Raw genomic sequence first — 19,730 nt, 5'->3', positions numbered from 1 at the left:
CCCCCCCCCCTTGAATTTTATGACTATTTACTTGCGCGGGGAGCAGGTTTGAGAGGGATGGCTTTCTTTGGACACGGTGTGTGTGTAGGATGAATCTGTTATCAAGTTAGTGTCAACTGCATAAATTTCTTTTGGATTATGCTCTTTTCTTGTCCCATTCCTCATAAGTCTTGTATAGTTACATGTCTTAAGGGGGAAAGGCCTATGTTATTATTTTTGGTTAATATTCTTGAGGATTTTTTCTGGTAGTACAATTAAGTTGTAACTGGATTAATTTTAAAAAACATCATTTTCCTACATCTTAAGTCATCTTCAAATTTGATTACCTGTCCTTTATACTAAGAATTTCTACGTTTACTAGAAAAACTCTTTTTAAAAATCAGATTGTGGGGAAAAAAAAGAAATATCAACAAAACTGCCAAACCCCAACCCTCACAGAACCCTCTCAATCCCTGCAAAACAACCCAAACCTGAGGCCCCCCAAAAGCCCTGGGTTTAGGCTACTTTAAAGGATAGGTCTGAAAAATCATTCATAGTTGCCATTCTAATGTTGTGCAATGTCCTTTTTTTTTTTTTTTTTTTTTTTTTTTTTTTTTTTTTTTTTAATAAAACAATTCTGGAAATTGTCCATAAGCTTAGATGGTACTGCAAATTTGTAACTCAAATCAGTTGCAATTAGGAAAAAGACTGGACATTTTGGTAACAACCATTTATTATTATTTTGGTAACAACCCATTTATTTTGGTAATAATAAATAACTGAGGCTCTTCAGGCCTCTTTTTTTGATACTTCTCCTTTAATTTCAGAATTTTTAGTTAACTCTGGACTTCTTTGTAGAAATATCTTGATGCTAAATTCTGCTTCTGCTGGTATTCGGCAAAAAATAAAATTATTGAGACTTGCATGAGAGCAGGAGTGCCATGTATATCTGGTTGGGTCCCTACCTGCCACATTGCTTTGGAGCCAGATTTAGAGCTGTGTTTACTTTGATCAATGGCTACTAGAAGCTATCATTCTAGTAATCAAGAAGCTAGCATTCAAGCACTCAAGAACTGTTAGCTTAAGGCCCTAGATATAATGTTTACATGTATGAACATTTTATTATGTGTTAAAATTTTATATGAGGCTATTACTATTTGTCTGTTTGCCTTCTAGCAGAGGAATAATCTCATTGGTAAGTAGTTACTGGATTAAAGATGTATAATAAGCAAAAGAAAACCCCCTGTGAATCAAGAGTCTTGGAAAGTGTTATTAGCGTGGAGCAAGTCAGTATAATACACTCGAAGTAGGATGGAAAGACAGGTCTGTCCGTTATCCCTACTTATGATCTGTGTCTTTGCACAGGTTTTTTTCTGCAGCATAGAAAAGCTGACATATATGTCTACCATTTAATAGTTACCTCAGCACCTGTGTGTTTGCATGTGTGCTATGAAGATGAACATTTAATAGAAATGACACTACTTCTAAAAGTGCTTGAGAGTAGTTTTTCGTTTAAGCTTTATGTGAAGTTACTGGAGGTGTTTTCAAGTTAGCTGCAGTCACACAATAAATACAGAAATAGTTACGGAATTTGTGTGTTCAAGTATATCAGCATCTACTATTAAAATTACTGTTCATAAATATTAAAAGATTACAGAACACAAGATTAAGATCAAATTTTTTATATCTACTTGAATAAAAGTTCTCTTCATGCATAGTATGCATTCACATGTATACAGACTTTTTGAAGACAAAATTTTTCAGTTGTAATAAGGCTGAAGGATTAATTGGGATCTGTATCAACAAAGGTAGGTGTACAGAGTTTTTAAAATAACTGCTGAACTTAGAAATTATATATTTAACTTTCTGTCTTAATAGATATGAGTGATACAGGGTATCCTGAAGACACTTAAAATTTAAAAAAAAAAAAAACAAAACACTGAAAACAAAAAAACAAACCAAAAAACCAACCATGGTTAAATTACAGCTAAATATCCACCATTTGCCTCCCTTTTTGTACAGTTTTTGCAATTACCTGCAGTGAGGAGCTGAAGGGACATGCTAGAAGGGGAGGAAGATCCTACCTACAGATTCTACATGGATCTGGTGTAGTTTGAAAAATATATCTGTAAATGTTCATGTGTGTTAAATCTGGGAGAAGGACACTGACAAGCTCTGGTAAAGTCCCGGAACTCCTTTCTGCCTGACAGATTACAGAAGCACATGAATAAAACAGCAATGTAGAACACACATTGACATAGTGTGGCTGCTCTGTATGTGCTTACTGTGTGGTGGGCTGTTGAGTAGGCACCTTTTCAGTAAACTAAAATATTACTCTATTGTTGTTATTTATGTAGCATTTTCATAAGTAAAAATATTATGCTAATGTATCTTACCAGTTCTCTGTGTGATCTTGAAATGCATCTGGTGTGTCTGCCTGATACTAGAGCCTCCATGGGGCACTGATAGGTCTGTGCACACTGTTTATACATAAAACAGTGCAATCCCATGATGTTGATAAGGTGTCTGTGAGCTCGTGCAGAACTGAAAAGATCTGCCTTTTATATTTTAGTAATTTTTTTCCTCTCCATGTAGTAATTAAAATACTTTTGTTACTATATATGATCCCCAAATGACCTGTATATACTTTCTGTATCATTTTAAAGTTATTTGGCCAGGATTTTGGAGTGATTTCACTTTAAACTTAAACAAACATACCAGTAGAATGTATTTTGCTACTGTAATCTTTGTGTAACTATGGTGTACAGTTCTAGTTCTTGATGCTAATGAATAATTCAGAAATACAGGGTGGGGTCGGGAACATAAGGCAGGTACCTAGTGACACTTAGTGTCCTAGCTGTTTAACCAGAGTGTGCAGGTCCCTGACAACTTCTCTGGACTATCTGCCAGGCCACCTCAGATAATTAGCCAGGGGTGTCTGAAATATCACTGTGCTTGGCAACTGAGTTTGCCTTTAATAACTTCCATCTACTTAACATCTTTATAACAACAGATAGCCATCCTGGTATTTTAATTAGACTTAATGGAAAATGTCCCTTTTTTCTTTTCTGGTTATATTTGAAATCCAGCCTGGCAAATGTAAAAATTAAGTAGCAGAAAATGGAAAAATTCTGGTTCTTTGTATTCACTTTTTTGAGTGTGATACAATAAACAGCTTTTTTAATTAAAGAAAACTTTTTAAAGGACAATTATCTAAAAAGAGGACAACTGAATCTTACTACAAAGCCCTTGTGTTGTTTGCATGTTGACTCTACCTGAAAGCCTCTCAGCAATATACCATAATTAAAATTTAGAAAAAGTGTTTTTTGCCAATGTAAGGTGTCATTCAGGTACAGTCACATGCAGTTTCATACCTTTTTTCCCCTCATAGTCAATAACTGAAAACTTGAACATAACATTTTTCATTCAGTAGTACCCAGAGGGAAGCAGTGGCAGGTGGAAAAGTCTGTTCTTTATTGTTTCAAAGAACAGTCTCAAGGGAGAGAGAGGAGGTTTTTAGGGAGCAAAACCTTGATTTTATAGCTGGAGATTATATTATTTAAAACACCAGTTTGCTAGCAGAACTGTGGGTATAAGTGCAGTGATACCTTGGGCTGGCCTGGTCTGCTATGTAGACTACCTTGCCACATCCCTGTCAAGGCCATCAATTGGCAGAATTGCTTTCAAACTGGGAATTTTGCCAACACAACATCAGTGTAGATGACACATACTGTTGCAAAGGTCTAAAAATGTTGGATGGTGTCATGTAGAATGGACAAAGGTCTAAATGTGTTGAATGTGGTCATGTAGGATGACCAAAGGTCTAGGTATGTTGAACACTTACATAGGGCTGGTCTCAGATCCCCAGCTGACTTCCGTCTGTGTTGGGATGCCTGCTATCAAGGGCTTTTATATCTGCTATATATAAATACATTGTGAAACCAAACACTATGGGATATTACAGGGGACAGAAGTGTATGTGGGTTCAATGACAAAGTAGGAAGAAAAAAATAATTAAGGGAGGCCCTACCTGCTGGCAGTTACTCAGGTGCAAATTTCAGGAGAGGTGTCCAAGCAGCCAGTTGGTCCTGAAATGTACTCACAGCAGGACTTCAGTAAACCCGATTGTCCTGCTTGAGTACTTGTTTTCTCAACCAGAAACTGGATACAGATTTCAAAGGACAGAGCTTGCCTTGTGTCTAATCGGGACAGGACAATCTTCCTCTCTGTCTTGAGCAACCACCAAGAGACTTACACAAGTGGTATGTAGAGCAGAGCAGTGTGAGTGTGGACATGTTCTGGCACTGTTTCATCAATCTGAATAGGTTTACCTTGCCTATCAAAAAGAGTCGAAGCAGTGATACGGTGTAGTTGGACACTGTCAGTGCTAGGTTAACGGTTGGACTAGATGATCTTCAAGGTCCTTTCCAACCTAGTTGATTCTGTGATTCTGTAATAACATGTCAGTTTTTACTTGTGTAAATATTTATTTCAAAGTAACATTGGAGTACTGGAGAAGTTCTGAAGTATTAGCTGATATATTACTTCTGCAAGACTGCTGTTGACATTTTAATCGGTTTTATGTTATGGTATTCTTTAGAAATGCTTGTTGTAACTAAGTCCCAGAGGAGCAGCTGGCCCTCTTCGCTCAAAAAATGAGGCACAATCTCAAAGAATTAGCTCAGTGACTGCGTTTATGTCCTGACTCTTAAACTTACTGTTTGCTGCCACACGCCTTTCTAACTGAGGGATCAGAGGCTTTAGCTGTAAATATGAGGAAGGCTCAGGATAAAGCAGAGTATACAGACTGTTAACCTGAGGTCACTTAGCACAGGGAAAGGTTTTTTGCGGTGGCGTTTTTTTTTCTCATTCAAACCTTGTTCTGCCCTCTGCTGGCAGTTAGTGCCATGAAACAGAGATGGCATTGCGTTATTTTCGTGGCAGAGTTGCCTGCTGTTTGAAGTATGCTTTACCAAACAGGGTTTGAATTCCTGTCATTAACCAAATTTCTCACCACAGGTAACTGCTGTGCCCATTACATTTGTAATGTATATTAGATGAAGATGTGTGGTAAATACACTGATTTTGGCCTTGGAAAATCATCATGAGGTACAAGTTATTACCCAGGGAATAGTTACTCTGTCCTTCAAAGCTATATTTACTTTCTGAAGGCAAGCAAATTTCTGATTTTTGGCAGGTGTACTGATTCATGAAGTTAAGAAATCCTAGTATTGAGGACACCTGTGCTATTCTAATGCTACCCTTGCTGCACACAGACACATTTGATGCCTATACTTACTAGATTGCGCACTATTTTTCTCCACATTTTTTTTTCACATTGGTGTGTTGCACATGTAATGAGCAGCAATTCCAAGTATTGGCTGTTTTACCTATGACATAGCCAAGTCTGGAGTGCTGTTCTCCAAGACAGACTTCAGATTATAGTCCTGTCTACTTTCCAGTTTTAGAAAGAATAAAGCAAGAAACAGTAATCACTTTGATCTTGGCTCATCTCTTGGTTCATCTCTTGGCTCATCTCATCTCATCATATGCACTGAACAAGTGAAGGGACCTAAAAGGAAAAAATGCGCTATATAAGTATAAAAGGAGGAAAAATTATTGTACAGACTACTTCAATTCAGATACATCCTCATTTCTTAAGTATCTGGCATTACAGCCTTGATCTTTTAATATTACCCACGTGCAGTTGAGACATCCAAACTCTTGAGAAAGCCAATCTGAAAAATTGTGCATCAATTTGGATAGCTATGGCAGTTGTGAGTAAGGCCAGAGCTCTTAGATCCACTTCTGCCAGTTGCATTTATGAAGCAAAGTAGAGATAAGTTTGCTGTAATTTTATTGACAACAATAATGGGGTGGGTTTTTTGCCAGTGGGTTTCACAGCTGGTTGCTGAAAGCAGGGGAGTGATGAGAGTCAGTACAGGATTTTGTGAACATAATCCATTCACGTGGAAATGAACTGTCTTGCTGTTCCTCTCGCCATCCCTCTAGTTTATCCCCATACTGGTTTCCATACTTCAGGTTCCACCTCTCCATCTGTTACATCCCTTGCCACAGAAGACTTCTGCCTCTGCTTGCCTCTTCCCCTTCCTCCAGCCTTCACTTGCTCCCAAGCTCAGTCTTCCCTCTTTGGGCTCTTGATCCAGACTTGGTTTCACCTCCTCTGCTGCTTCTAGCCTAAATTGTAGGTTTTATGCTGTTTTGGCTTTCAGATCACTGAAGAACTTTTCATTGGAGCTCTAACTTAACTATGCTGACAACAGGATTCCCCTTCTTGGCTACTTATTGCAGGCCCCTTCAAAGTAGTTGCAGACCTTTGCTATGGTTGCTTTACTGAGCTGCCTCCTCTCCTCCCTGCTTGCCAAATCTGACAACAAATGACAGTGAAACAAATAAGTGGACTAGCATGGAAGCAGAATGAGTCTTATAATAAATAGATATGTATTTAACCCACAAATTCCAGTTGTAATTAACCAGCTGGGAACTATAATCGCAATTTTCCAGAGGCTTGGCTGCCGTCAGCTAGTCGTTGTCTGTGTGTGCAGAGGAGGATTAGAGATGGTGTTTGAAGTTGCTGCTTGGGGAAAAAGCAAGCTGTTACTCTAATGGGGAACAGCTGAGACCTGTGTTTTTCACCCATCACAAGGGACCACCGAGGCTGGTTTTCAACCTTCCTACAGAACCTTTTTTACAGAAAGGCACTTGCTAGGCAAAATTTTTGCTCCCACAGACACAATGCCCTCGGAGAGGAGCCTACAAGTATGACTTCTTTAGGAAGAGAGTTGGGGTTACAGTCTGAGTCACTTTTATACTCGTATTTATCTGATAAAATTAACAACTGCAGTTCTTAGAGCAACAGAGAATGGGACTTAATTATGTCAGTAACTCAGTAGGGGGCCCAAATAATGATTGTGAAGGATGTAAACTGTGCTGTGAGACACACAGCCTGTTTGCACTGCAGCCTTGCTAAGACCCCAGGAAATCCTGAAAACAAAGAAGGAAAGGAGGGCACTGGAGGCCCTGTCAGCTCTTTTAAAAGGATACCATCCTCTAGCTGGTCTGTCAAATCACTGGCTGGTAAGCTTACCTGTGGTATTGCAGAAGGTCCATCTAAGGGCTGTCTGGTTGCTCATTCTAGGGCATGCAGGCAGGTGACCCTGAGGCACCTCATGTGTCATGCTCCGCCAGCCTGCCTGCCTTCTTAAATTGGGCTTTTCGGTGTCTCACGTTGTGCAAAGAACTGGAGTGTCTGGATCCAGGAACAAAATATCCTTAGGCAACCTCCTCCCAAACAAGTAACCTGCTTTTAGATACCAACTTGAGGAGGAAACAAAGTGTTTCCTACCTGGAAAAGAGGACAGGAGGGCTTCTGCCTCCATAGCCTCATCCAGTGCTAATTGCTGGTTTTTGAAACACTAGTGGCTTCCTGTGGACAGGGAAGCTGTGGGGCTGTGTTAAGCCATAAATATCAAGGCTGGGACTTCACATAGCATTGGACTATAAGAGAGCTGCATACTGCTTTTACTGCTTTCCTGAGCTACCTATATCTTTTTTTAGCCAAAAATGTTAAAATGAGGTTATTAACAAAGATGAATACATGTTAATTGCATCCTCATGGTTTTACCCAAGAAGGTTTTTAAGTTTTAGAACAAGCACTAACAGCATGCTTGTTTGCTCTGAGAAGAGGAGTCGCGTGTTTACACTGAGGAACTGTGCTTGGAGATCGGCAGTAGGTAGGAGACTCTGCTCAAGATCTATCCAGATCCCAGCCTGTTAACCCTTGGACATACAAGTGCAAAATCATTTTTGTTAAATGCAGTAGATATGGTTTATTTTTGGTGGATTTTTTTACTTTTGGATGCTTCTTTAAGTTTTTACTAACACTTTTGAATACTTTCTTTTTTTCCTCTCTCTGACTTCAGCCATTGATGGATTTCTAAAAACCGATGAAAGACAAAGACTGGCAAAGGAGAGAAGAGAAGAAAGGGAGAAATACCTCGGTAAGATGGTAGGAGGTGCATGTATTATTTATGTATACTTGTTAACAGGCTTAAGTTACCAACATGACATTTATTTGGTCCTGAATTTTAAACATTGTGGTTCAGTCTGTTCCTAGTCTTTATCCCTTATATTACTACTTTAAAATTAAATTATATAAAAAATTAATCTGTGTTGTCTTGATTTCTATTTTGACTATTAAATATTTTATAGTTACAAGTTTCTTCTTTGATTTATGTACAAAGGTTTATGTGCAAGATATTGGCCATTAGGATTCTGACTTATAAAAATACTAGATAAGCCTTGAATAATACTCAGGATAGTATGTAGGATGATTTGGTGAAATAGCCTCTGTTTTAGTCTATTAAATTCTAGCCATATTAAGAGAGGTCATGGAATTATTAAGTATGGCATAAAGAATGTAAGTTTTCCATAAGTTTTAAAATGGTTAATCTTTCAAGAGAATGAGAAATAATTATCAATTTTCTGAATAAGTATTGTTTTCAGTGTTTTTTAAATAGTTGGTTTTAATCTACTAATACCTCCAGGGAAGTGTTGAGGAAATTGGGGGGGAGATAGATATATAGATATATAGATATAAATAAGTAAAAATATATAAGGGTGTGAGTGTGTACACAGTTGATTTCATACATGTATATGAATGAAATTTAACTGTTTAACATTGCTATGGATTTTATATATATACATATATGAGTGTGTGTGTGTGTATATATATATATATATATATATAAATATATAAAAAAAATAAAAATGAACAGTTAACTCCACTTTTCCTCATTGTAATAACAAGAAAAGCCAGTAGTCTGTTCCTTAAGTTTACCTGACAATACCTATCAGGAGGAGTTTGCCAGTGTTTTATGATTTTGTAAAATTTAAGCTAGGCATATTTTTTGAGGAAATATCAACTAAAGCAGTATGGCCACCTGTGAAAAGAATCATAGTAAAATACTGGTTTCTTGCAATAAATAAACAAACTACTGACCATTTCTTGACAAAACTTGGGGCTTGAGACCAGTGACCTGACTGTTGTTTAGTACTGTGGGCTTGGTGAGCAAGATTCCTTTTGGTAGTTCTTGTGAAAATCTGCTGGTGTTTGGTACTTAAATCTCCCCAGAGGTTCTTTGTATATGGGGCATGCACCAGCCTGAATTGTAGCTTACATCTTTTCTGGATATATGCAATTTCTTCTGTCCTCTTTGTTATCCCTTCTTTGCTGGTTCTTGAGAAAGTGACATCATGATGAGTAGATTGGAAAGGATTAAAAAGTGGAATAGGAGATGAGAAGGAAACTGAAAGATGGAGAATCTGGGATTGGTTGGCCCATGGGATTTGGAAGGTATTGGCTGCAGTTCTTGTCTTCAGGCAACATACGTGCTTTCTGGAAGCATACTTTTTCAGGGTTAAGACCATTTCTAGAATGGGGAGCTCTGGGTTTTGGTCACAGTCTCTGTGGCAAATTTCTTTTAACAGGTCAGAAAAAAATAATGAGTTCCCCAGAAGGACAGATCTTAATTCAGGCAGCAGGTACTTTGCAGCAATATGGAATAACCTTTTCACCAAAGCCAAAACTCATTTATCAGTGGTTTAGTATCCCTAAATTAAGGAACGAGAATTGTATGTTCGTCCATGATGACAAAATAGTTTGCTTCTCTATCCAGAATCAGTCCCAGATTTCACCAATTTACTCAGAAGGTAATCTTAGCACAGTCTCTGTGGACACCTCACTTTATTTTTGGTTTTTATCAACTCTGGCATGCTTTTTTCACCTGCTCTACCTGCTGTGGCTAGTAGTCATTAACAATTAGTGACTGGTCACTTGTCTTCCACTGTCTCTGAGGTAACTGTCTATCTGTTGACAAGTCTGATAATTTTATGTGTGTGAGTCAAGGCTTGCCTGCAGCACTGACACCCCTCTCCTACTGCCCTGTCCTGAGGGGGAAGGAGTAGTGAATTCTCATAAGGCAAAAGGGGAAGACAACATCAACTGTATTTCTAACAAAAATAAGGTAGAAGGTGTTCTGTAAAGCATGTTGGATGTGAGGAAGAAGTATTTTAGGAGGAAGAAATGCAACTGTTGGAAAAGGATCTGGTGGTGGAGGGACTCTGGCTTTAACACAAAGGCTTGAGTGTGGAGTTGGGACTAAGAGGGATTGAAGGTCATGGCTGTCTTTAAAGACCCTGGGGGCTGATCTGAGAAGAGGGAATTAAGATGGCTGAGCAGGAGTCTGGGACTGATGGGAAGATACTGAGAGAGAGTTAGAAGGGTGAAAATTTGCTATACAAGGAAATAGGAACTGAAAAAGCAGACTGAGGCTGAATAGGTGAGCAGGATGAAGGACTAGCTGTTGTATAAACAGTGTTAATTGTGGCTTTCCCTAACTTTCAAGTTCTTAGCCCGGCAACTGTGAGAATATTCCTCCTTTGATACCAGCTGTATGTATGTGGTATGTGACATTACAGGCTTGTGTATATATAGGCATGCTTACTGAATTCTACTTCCCTGCCTTTTTATGGAATACACTTGCATGAGAAGTGTATCCATGATTTGTCACGTTAACTTCTGTTACTTGTTCTTCTTTGTAAACCTGAAGCAACAGTCCTATATGTAATGTTGCAGTCTGAATTTCTGTAACAAGCTAATGTCTCAAGAAGAACATTGTGACTCCAGTTGGAATAAAAAACTGGGCAAAACCCTCAATAACAGAAGTAATTTTATTATTCCTGTAAAGAAGCAGAAGTGGATAACAATGTAGCACCAAATTAATAACAGAATGGTGTATTATCAGAGCTTCATAGAAAATTTAGCTTATGTTGTTCTCATGTATTTATTCTGACGGCAGCCCCATAATGAGAAGCACAGTTTTAAAAAAATTCCAAGGGCTTTTGCTTCAATGTGTATAACTGATTCACTTTAAAACCTGCTGGGAACATTTGTTATGTCTGAAAAAAGAATTTGGCTTTAAGCTACTGAGATATTTGAAATGTAAACAGAAAAGAGTTGTTAACTATTCTGTACACTTTTTTACATGGGTAAGGGGCACAAACTGTCACCTTGTGTAGAAAGGGCTTCCATATTTATTGAGCTAATCACTTAGATTTACTAATTATTTCAGCACTCCTGTGCACTATATTTTTTTATCTTGTTGGAGTAAAATCCTGTGTTCTTGTATTTGTTGTTTTACTCTATTGTGTCATGTTATAAAATAATTTTAAAGCAGGAGAAAATTTGCATAAAGTGAAACACACCTTTTATTCTGCCTAAGCTGCCAGGGAACAGCAGATACTGGAGAAAGAGAGAAGAGCAAAACTTCAATATGAAAAGCAAATGGAGGAACGGTGGAGAAGACTAGAGGAACAGAGGCAGAGGGAGGAGCAGAAGAGAGCAGCTGTTGAAGAAAAGCGGAGACAAAAGCTTAAGGAGGAGGAGGTAAGGTCCATTGGGAGATGTATGGCAGAGCAACTCTGTATGGTAGCATTAAACATAGCTGAATATTGACATGCACTAAATGCTGATTTCTTTTTTTGGCCCAGAGACATGTGGGCATTACTTTGGGAACTGCAACCACACATCACCACAGCTATAAAACCACTACTGCTATTTGTATATCAAAAACACTTTTCCAAAGCTTTTTTTGTCTCTTGATTTTTGTCTGATATCACAGAATAGTCTTCTAATTATGCTCACATATCTGAGACTCTGACTGTCAGATGATAAAGCACCAGCTTTCCAGAAGGTGGCTTTCAAAGATGAGTGTTTCCATAAAATGGTGAGATTTTTCTCACTGTTTTGTTTATTGTCCATGAAACTGAACTAATGTTTATGAAAATGTTTTGCTTTTCCTCAGTAACATAAAATCAAAACCTCTTAAAGCAGTGAAGAATCTGGGCTGGTTTAAAATTCTAGCACCGAACAGAATTACATATCTTTTGAAGCATCTTCATAGCCACCTTCTCTTCTATACTCCCTGCTGAAATCATTTAAGGTTCTTTTTTGCTCTGGTGAGTCCAATTTCTGATGCACATCTCTGAATGCATTGTGTGTGTCTCTCCACATGACATTCTGGAGAAAACACTAACACTGCTGCTGCAACTGATAAAGAATTAATGATTTTTGGAAAAGAGGGCAGTGGTTTAAAAACAAAAAAAAAGGACAAACCCAAGATATTTCCCTAGTTCCTAGATTAAAAAGGCTCTAGAAACGTGGAGTTATTAACCTTCCTTCTTTTATGCCCCCATCTTTTGTTGAAAATACCTTTGGAAAAGAAGTAAACCACTTCTGCATGGGGTCAGAATAACATACTGCTGTCCACTGAAGTTTTTTTGTTTTGTGATTTTTTTCACTTTAACCCGAAGAGAAGACTATATCCTGCCATTCCTCTTTCATCTGTAACATACTGATTGTAGCTTCTGCATAATAGCTGAGAATTAATTTTAAAATATTTTGTCATGTGGTTTGTTTCAAATTTTGATAAGAAAAATGGCAAAACCAGAAACAAAGCATGGGAGATCTCTCTTCTGTGGTAATGTCATTGACCTGACATGCTCCTTTCCCGGTATTTCCCATTATCATAACCTTTTGTAGATAAGCAAAACTGATCCCTTTCATGGGGGTTATAAAGGAAAGCAGTAGGTACAAAAAATTCTAAAACTCTGTCCTCAAAATTTGTACTGGAGGGGAGAGGTGTGGAAAGAGTGAGCAACTGCCTGCATTCTCTGCCTCTGTGCTTTGCTTGTTCTGGAGAAATCAGAGCAGAGTTATTGGACATAGGAGAGGCTGTGCTAGGTCAGACCCAAGGACCTGTTCAGTGGGGACCCTGTTTCCTGTAATGGCCTTCTGCTGTTGCCCAGAGATGGATGTAAGAAGAGACTGAGCACACAGTGATGTTTCTCCTAAGCATCAGTAAGGCTGTTATAGTTGCCCAACACCCTGTACATGTGATGGAGACTTTTCTAGTGGTGACAGAAAGGCTTGCTGCCTCCAAGTGTTTGGTCATAATATGAATACCACTCTTAGCTCTGCTCACTGAGGTGGTACTTCAAGCTTAAACTGTCCCAAATCTTTTAGAACCAAGACAGGCCAGGCCTGCCTCCTTTTGCTTTCCATTTCTCCTTCCCACCAGGTTGAGGAACCTGAGGGAAGACTATTTGGGCAGGAGGACAGGAGAGGATGCTTGGATGGGAATGGATTAGACCTGGTAGGAGGAAAAATCCAGGAGCCTCTGAAGGAGGGGAGGGTACATAGGGGAATAATCTGTAGAACAGGGGAGGATGAAGGAAGAATGAAATTGGGAAAAGGTGATACCACCACCTCCTGGCTTCCCTTCATGGTAACTTGCCATTCCCTCATTTCTCAAATTCCCTTGAATTCTACTAAAGAATTTGCCAAATCCCACTCCCACCCCAGCTCTTCTGATGAGCCCCTCAAACCCTGTATCTGTAGTAGCAGTGGAGGTCTGAATAAGGATGGTGATGAAGTTGCAGTGCCCAGGGAGCTGCAAGTTACTGCTTGTGAGTCATTTTGGACATTTGAGGCCTCTTTTACTAGAAAAGCTTTGAACCTGTATTTCCCACACCTGTGTTTGGGGTGGGGGGAGTACCCTGGCCAGTGAGCCAATATACTGCAGCATGTCCTCAGTATTTCTCCTTCTAACGCTGGTTTACATTGAGTGGGGACTGGAGCACCCATTTTACCTGCTCATCAGGTGTCTGAAGTACCAAGTAGAAAGATTTTCTTCCTTGCTCTCTGCCTTATTGGTTGTTCTTTAGATCTCCCTTAAGTGTTTTTTCCATGCTTTCCTTGCAGAAGGCAGTGCATATTTGTGATTAGGAACAGGTTATGTAAACCTCCCTAGAAAATACCGTTGTTGCATCTGTAAGAGTTTGAGACATTAATAACTCTTAAACTGTGGGGCTTGTTGGCTTCCTGTATCGGAGCCTATTCTGTTTGGCTGTTAGCATGCAAAGGACTTCTCAAAGAGGAGGTGGCTAAAGTTTCATTTATTTTGCTTACTTTTTCCCCCCTCTACAGTGCCAGATAAGAGATGATGATTTTAAAGTCTGTGTTGATGGGAATGGAAATGTTTGTCAGAGTTCTCCTCTGGGGCAGCTGGGTCTTTTTGCAGAGCACAGTAGAATCGTGTCCAGTTCCTCAGATAGGAACTGAATAAATGTGTCTGAAAATCATCTTGTCTGCGTTGACTGCACCTTTCTTATCTGTAGAGGTCTTCAGTAGTACTGCCCTTCTCTCCATATTACTTCTAAAGCTGCCTACTTCCTTTAGTAAAAGCAGTCCCTGAGCCTTAAGGAAAGAAGCGTGGTGTTGTTCAACAGAAGCTATTAAAGAGTTGCTTTTAACAGTAAGTAGCCAGTGGCTTTAGGGCTGGATAAAAGCAAAACTAGTCCTTGTTCCCTTAAAATATTTTTTCGCTTTCCTTATCTTGAACTTCCCTGTGACTTGGAAATACCTTGGAAATAAATGTTTAGCTGTACACAGGGTATTGGGAAGTCTCTGTAGAAGCTGTGTTCTTCTGTTCCGGTATTAGTAAGACAATATGGGCATCACTTGTACAGGCTATGTCAAGGATATTAGTGCAAATAAGAGCAATAACATCTGTCTAGTCAAAGATACATTTTTGATAAAGCCATCAGATTTTTTTAAAAAGGAAATTGATAAAATTATTAGTGATCTTACCAATATACTAACATCTGAATGGACTGGTACTGCTGGACACCATCAAATCTAATCCATCACTCAGACTTGAAAAATTGGTGTAAAAACTGCTAAATGGAAAAGCATTTGAGAGATTGGTTTGGTGCACATGCAGTGTTTGTTACATTTATAAAAAGTATGCACTTAAACAGAAGAGAGTGAAAAACTCTCAAGATGGTACATTGCTAATTACTTACTATATTATAATTCAAAGCTAATTACATTTTGAATTATATAAAAATAATAACTGCTTTCCAAACATATTTTGGCGATTCATATGCTGAGTGGAATTCAGTTGTGTGAGTAATACAAAAATTTTGCTGCAAACTGTTTTGAGGTTGCTGTGCAAGCAGTCATTCAATCTGCTGTGTGGTGGATATGAGATGAGTTTAGTCCTCATTACAACACTGACCGTCCTCTGCTCCCCCCCTCCCCATTGCTTGCTGCTGCCACTTCCCATGTACCTTGGTGCAGAGACTTCATTTGTCCTGTCTTGTTCTTTGATGCACACACCCTTAATATGCACCTTTAATGGTAATTGCTTGAGAGTAGAAATTAATTCTATTCAGAAGGGTAGTTAAATTTTAAAATACTGTATTGCCTTTTAATGCATTCTTTAAATAGAAAATAACAGAGCTCTTGTTGCTATGTAGAAGTGCCACTCAAAGATAAAAAAGATAATAAAGCCAATATCAGGAAACAGTAAGCTACTTACAGACAGTGATGATGAATATAAGAGTAAAGAGGAGGAGGTTTTTTGGACTCTTCTAGATGTTGTAGGTATAAGGTAGATTGTTTTAAAATTGTTTGCATGAGTTATTTTCAGTCATAATACTTGTAAAACTTTTTTTCTTTTTTTCATGTCTGTGTCATGTTTTACATAGAGAAGAGGAAAGTACTTCAGTTAAATTATTTGTATTCTCTGTGTTGGTTTGGTTTCTTTGGTTTTGGGGAGTTGTTTTTTGTTTCTAATTCAGACAGTGCAAACATTTGTTTTTTCTTAGTCTGAGGAAAATCTGGATGAATAACTATGGATTTTGGAAAGTAACATGTATATTTTCAATACAAGCAGTAGATGTCTCTCTTTTTACGGTTTTACTCATTCTTAATTTAACCTACATGCAAAGCTTGTACATTATAATTTTTTGTGGAACCTCACTATATCTTTAGTGCAGAGATGATTTCCTCTACCTATGGCTGTTAGATTTCCCAAATGAGGATCATGTGGATAGTTTGCTCTGTTTTTAAGAAGGTACTTCATCTATAACATTGAGAGGAAGGGGTTTGCACACGAAGGAATGTTTTGTCTTGTTCAGTTTTTGTCACAGACCAAATTATTATGAGAGTTGTTTATGCTATGCTTCCATGTGTCTTACTGTTTTATTTGGCTTTTTAGTTTTGTGCTAACTTAGAATGCTTTTAAATAATTATCCTTTCTTTGTGAAAAATGGCCTTCATGTTGTTCTTTATCTAAGCTGTATCTGCAGGCTTTCATGAGGTTGAATAGTTATGTTCTGTAGTGCTTTAATGAAAAGCTCTTTGCAAGTGAGAATGAATGATCCTCTCCACATCATGTAACTGAAGATTTCAACCTCAGATTGTAGGTAGCATAGGCTTTCAAATATGTGTGGAAAATAATTTAATTTCTTTAATCTCTTTCATCATGCATTTTATTCTTAAAACAGTGCTTTCATAGTAGGTGGTATAAGTGTATTCTGTGGTTTGCAAACTACAGAAAATTGCTGGTCCTTGCTTCAAGCAGCATTAAAAAACCCACCAAACTTAAATCACCCAGATAATTGAAACTTGACTGCTTTCATCTTTTTTTTTTTGATTAATGTATAACATTCATTAGATATGGAAAGAAAGAGAGAGAGAGAGAGAAAGAGAGAGAGAGAGAGAGAAAGAGAGAGAGAGAAAGAAAGAGATTCTGTAAAAGTGTATGCTTTACTGAGAGAGAAATGGGAAGGTGATTTTCCTTTGTAAAGAGTAAGGGTAGAAAGTGTATTTGGGGCAAGATGTATAGTGGAAGAAGATAATGAAAAGAAGCAGGCTGCAGAGAAGAACTGGTGATGAAATAGGATGTGAGGTTTGGAAAAAGTACAGAAAAGGGACTGAAACAGAATTAATGTTGGGGGGTGGGAAGTTAAAAGCAAAAAGTGTGAATTTGAAATGTAAAGCCACCACACATAGATTTTAAACATGAAAATCGCATTGTCAGGTAGCAAGAGGAGAAAGATAGACTGTATCAAACTAAATCAGAGGGGAATGACTTCGGATTCCAGAGATTGGAAGACTGTTTTCTTTTCACACCGAAGAAAAAGTGATAGGGTATTCAAAACTGTTTTTTTTTTTTTCTGTGCTGTTGCAGAATAGGCTGTGCTTTGTGATGCTTCCTACATTTGCTCTGTAGAGAGAAAAAGGAGGAGGAGAGACAGAGCATTTGCATGCCTGCCTGGACACTGATGGCACTGACTAGACAGAAGGGGGAAAAAGAGGAGGAGGGAGGGTGGGGAAGCAGCTGCCTGCTTTCAGTGAACTTTGCATGATGTCATCTGATAGACCATGAGCTAAAGACATAGAATGGAGATGAAACTGAAGTGAGAGCTCAAAACACATAACCAAAAGATACGGCAGTAGATGGCAGTAGAAATTATAACAGCAGGGTGGGTCACCTGGCCTAAAGGTAACAGGAACTTGAGAGCCAAGAATGATAGAAAGTGTGTGCAAGAATTACCTTTTTTCACTCACTGTATAGAGAGTAATATAATGGCATTCTTCATGCTACAAGTGATTTGTAATAAAATTGAGAGCTTAAAGACAAAAGGTAGTGGCTTGCTCTTGAAATTGATGCATAACTGTTAGCAGGGCTGGATGAGATGGAAAAAATGATGTCAGAAATAAATTACTGGAAGTCATGGTAGTAGAAGAGATTCTTCAAAGATGTGGAAGAGACAAAAGTATATTGCCAGAAGATTATGAGAGGGCGTCTGGTGTTGTAGAAAGCCAGTGACCACAGACAGACCCCCGGGAAGGTAGCACAAAATTTACAGCTATGTGCATAAAAGTCCCAGGTGCGGTAGTTACTGGAGGTGCCTGATATTAGGGTCTGCTCTGCTGAAGGAGGTCCATCAAAGACAAGAGACTCAACGTCAGTGCAGAGACTGAAGGTGACACGCTTGAACAAAGACTGAAATTTCTGCCAGGAGATGCAGAAGTTTCTCACAGTTGATCTGAGCTACCAAAAGATATTGGAGACAGAGCAGGGGATTGTTAGAAATTGAAGGGGATGTGATGTAATTGTAGAAACCTGCAAGATCAAGAGTTTGAAGTAAATACAATAGGAATTTTATACTAGACTGGAAGAACGTAGCAAAGTTAGTAAGTAATAGGACCAAAATTACTAATAGGAACAAAGGGCTAAAAATCATTGGGACGGGAGTTGGGGGCAGCAAGATAGACTCATTTGTCACAGGTAGGGCTTAGGCTGCTGCAGTCTGAGAGTGAAGAGGTTGCCAGCCGTGAATGTGGTACTGGGAGGAGGAAAGGAAGAGGGGCGTAGGTGATGGAACAGTGGATGGGGAAGAACTAGGTTTTATATGCTTGAAAGGAGGAAAAGATAATGTGCAGAGATCATTGCCACAACAGTAAACTACCGAGAAATTACCAGAGGGAGGAGTCAGAACAAAATTGAATGGAGGTTTTTAATTGAGTTAGAAGGTGTTGGGGAGGGAATAAAGTGACCATACCTAGCTGTGAGTTAAAGGCAGAGCAGGATTTTGGGAGGGAAAGAAACCTCCTTGTTCTTCACATCTGAAAATCCTAACACATCGAGCCATGGAGAAGAACGTGGGGGTGGAGGGAAATAAAATAAATCTCAGAACAGCATGATCTGGGCATATGCTAAAAAAAATACATAAGGGAAAAAATAATCAGAAGCTCTTAAATGCCTAGACTGTAGTGGAAAAACATAGTGGAAGAAAGGGAGGGAGTTTTTGTAAAAATAAATAAATAAATCTGGCATCCTGCAAAGTAACCTACTTTGGGTTTGAAGTGATCATTTATCTGCGTGGCTAGGAGGAGCCACTGGCATTGCAGCAATTTAGCTGTGCTCAGAAAGGGATGGAAAAAAAATCCTGAGGTCTGCATAGACAAGAAGGAGTTAATGCTTGTCGAGCATTATTCTTATACAAATTAAGTCCAGAGCACAGCAGCAGCCTCACCAGCAGGAGCAGATGCTAAGCAGTGATGCAACCTGTGTTATTTACTTAGGCCTCTGTAGTGACCTCAGTGGCTTGCAGACAAAGGATACACATATCTGGAGGTAGGTACCATGCTGATACCTTCTTTATTCAGTCCTTTTCTTTTACTGCAGACAAGCTCCTGTAATCATCTTGCATGGAGCAACAGGGCAACTGTGTATTTTTAGCATGGCTTCAGGAGGAGGAAACAGAAAAAAAAAAAAAGCTCCTAAAGAACTGATTCAGATTTGGTTTCTGTTTTTGTACCAATATAACCAGGAACGTTTAGAAGCCATGATGCGTCGATCCCTTGAACGCAGTCAGCAGCTGGAACAGAAGCAGAAGCGATGGTCGTGGGGAGGAGCACTGGCTGCAGGCTCAGGAGGGAGAGATGGTAAGTGAAGATCTGCAATGCAGGCAGCCTATTTCAAGTGCAAAATGCATGAGGTTGTGGAAGTAGTGAGGATGATGCATTTTGTAGTTAGGGTGGTACTGTAGGGGCTACTGCCTTGGGGTTTGAATAAATGCTTTATAATTGCTTGCCAGGCTTTTCTCTCTCTAATACTTTCTGGGGAGAAAGGTCACTCCTAACTTTAGGAATGCAGATAATTTTAATAGAGTAACCAAAATCTGTTTGGAGGATGCTAAATGCTAAAATTAAAATTTATGCTCTCTTTCCCTTATCTTCTTCCCCCGCATTGTCTTCCCATGCACACAGTGAATTTAATATTCGCCAAAGGACTGAGTGCTGTCTAAGCCTT

The 19,730-nt window shown here is 38.8% G+C and overlaps 1 protein-coding gene across 13 annotated transcripts in view; it reads left to right on the top strand.

The window, feature by feature from the left end:
• Positions 1-19,730, top strand: part of MAP7D2 (MAP7 domain containing 2) — an 81,585-nt gene that overhangs the window by 36,388 nt on the left and 25,467 nt on the right. For 9 of the 13 annotated variants that reach the window (XM_026857561.1, XM_026857553.1, XM_026857538.1 and 6 more), the window contains exons 1-4: positions 7,645-7,733; positions 7,923-8,000; positions 11,283-11,446; positions 19,249-19,363. In XM_026857561.1, coding sequence (XP_026713362.1) covers positions 7,664-7,733; positions 7,923-8,000; positions 11,283-11,446; positions 19,249-19,363 — 427 coding nt within the window. In that variant the 5' untranslated portion in view covers positions 7,645-7,663. Of the gene's footprint in view, positions 1-7,644; positions 7,734-7,922; positions 8,001-9,677; positions 9,712-10,406; positions 10,464-11,282; positions 11,447-18,790; positions 19,053-19,248; positions 19,364-19,730 lie in introns of those variants that run through there. The other 4 variants (XM_026857491.1, XM_026857523.1, XM_026857481.1 and 1 more) reach the window with 4 other exon arrangements.

This window comes from Athene cunicularia (assembly GCF_003259725.1).
Source record: "Athene cunicularia isolate RWA chromosome 1 unlocalized genomic scaffold, athCun1 chr1_part1, whole genome shotgun sequence".
In the NCBI taxonomy this organism is placed as follows: Eukaryota; Metazoa; Chordata; class Aves; order Strigiformes; family Strigidae; genus Athene; species Athene cunicularia.
This window is presented reverse-complemented; position numbering and strand designations above follow the sequence as displayed.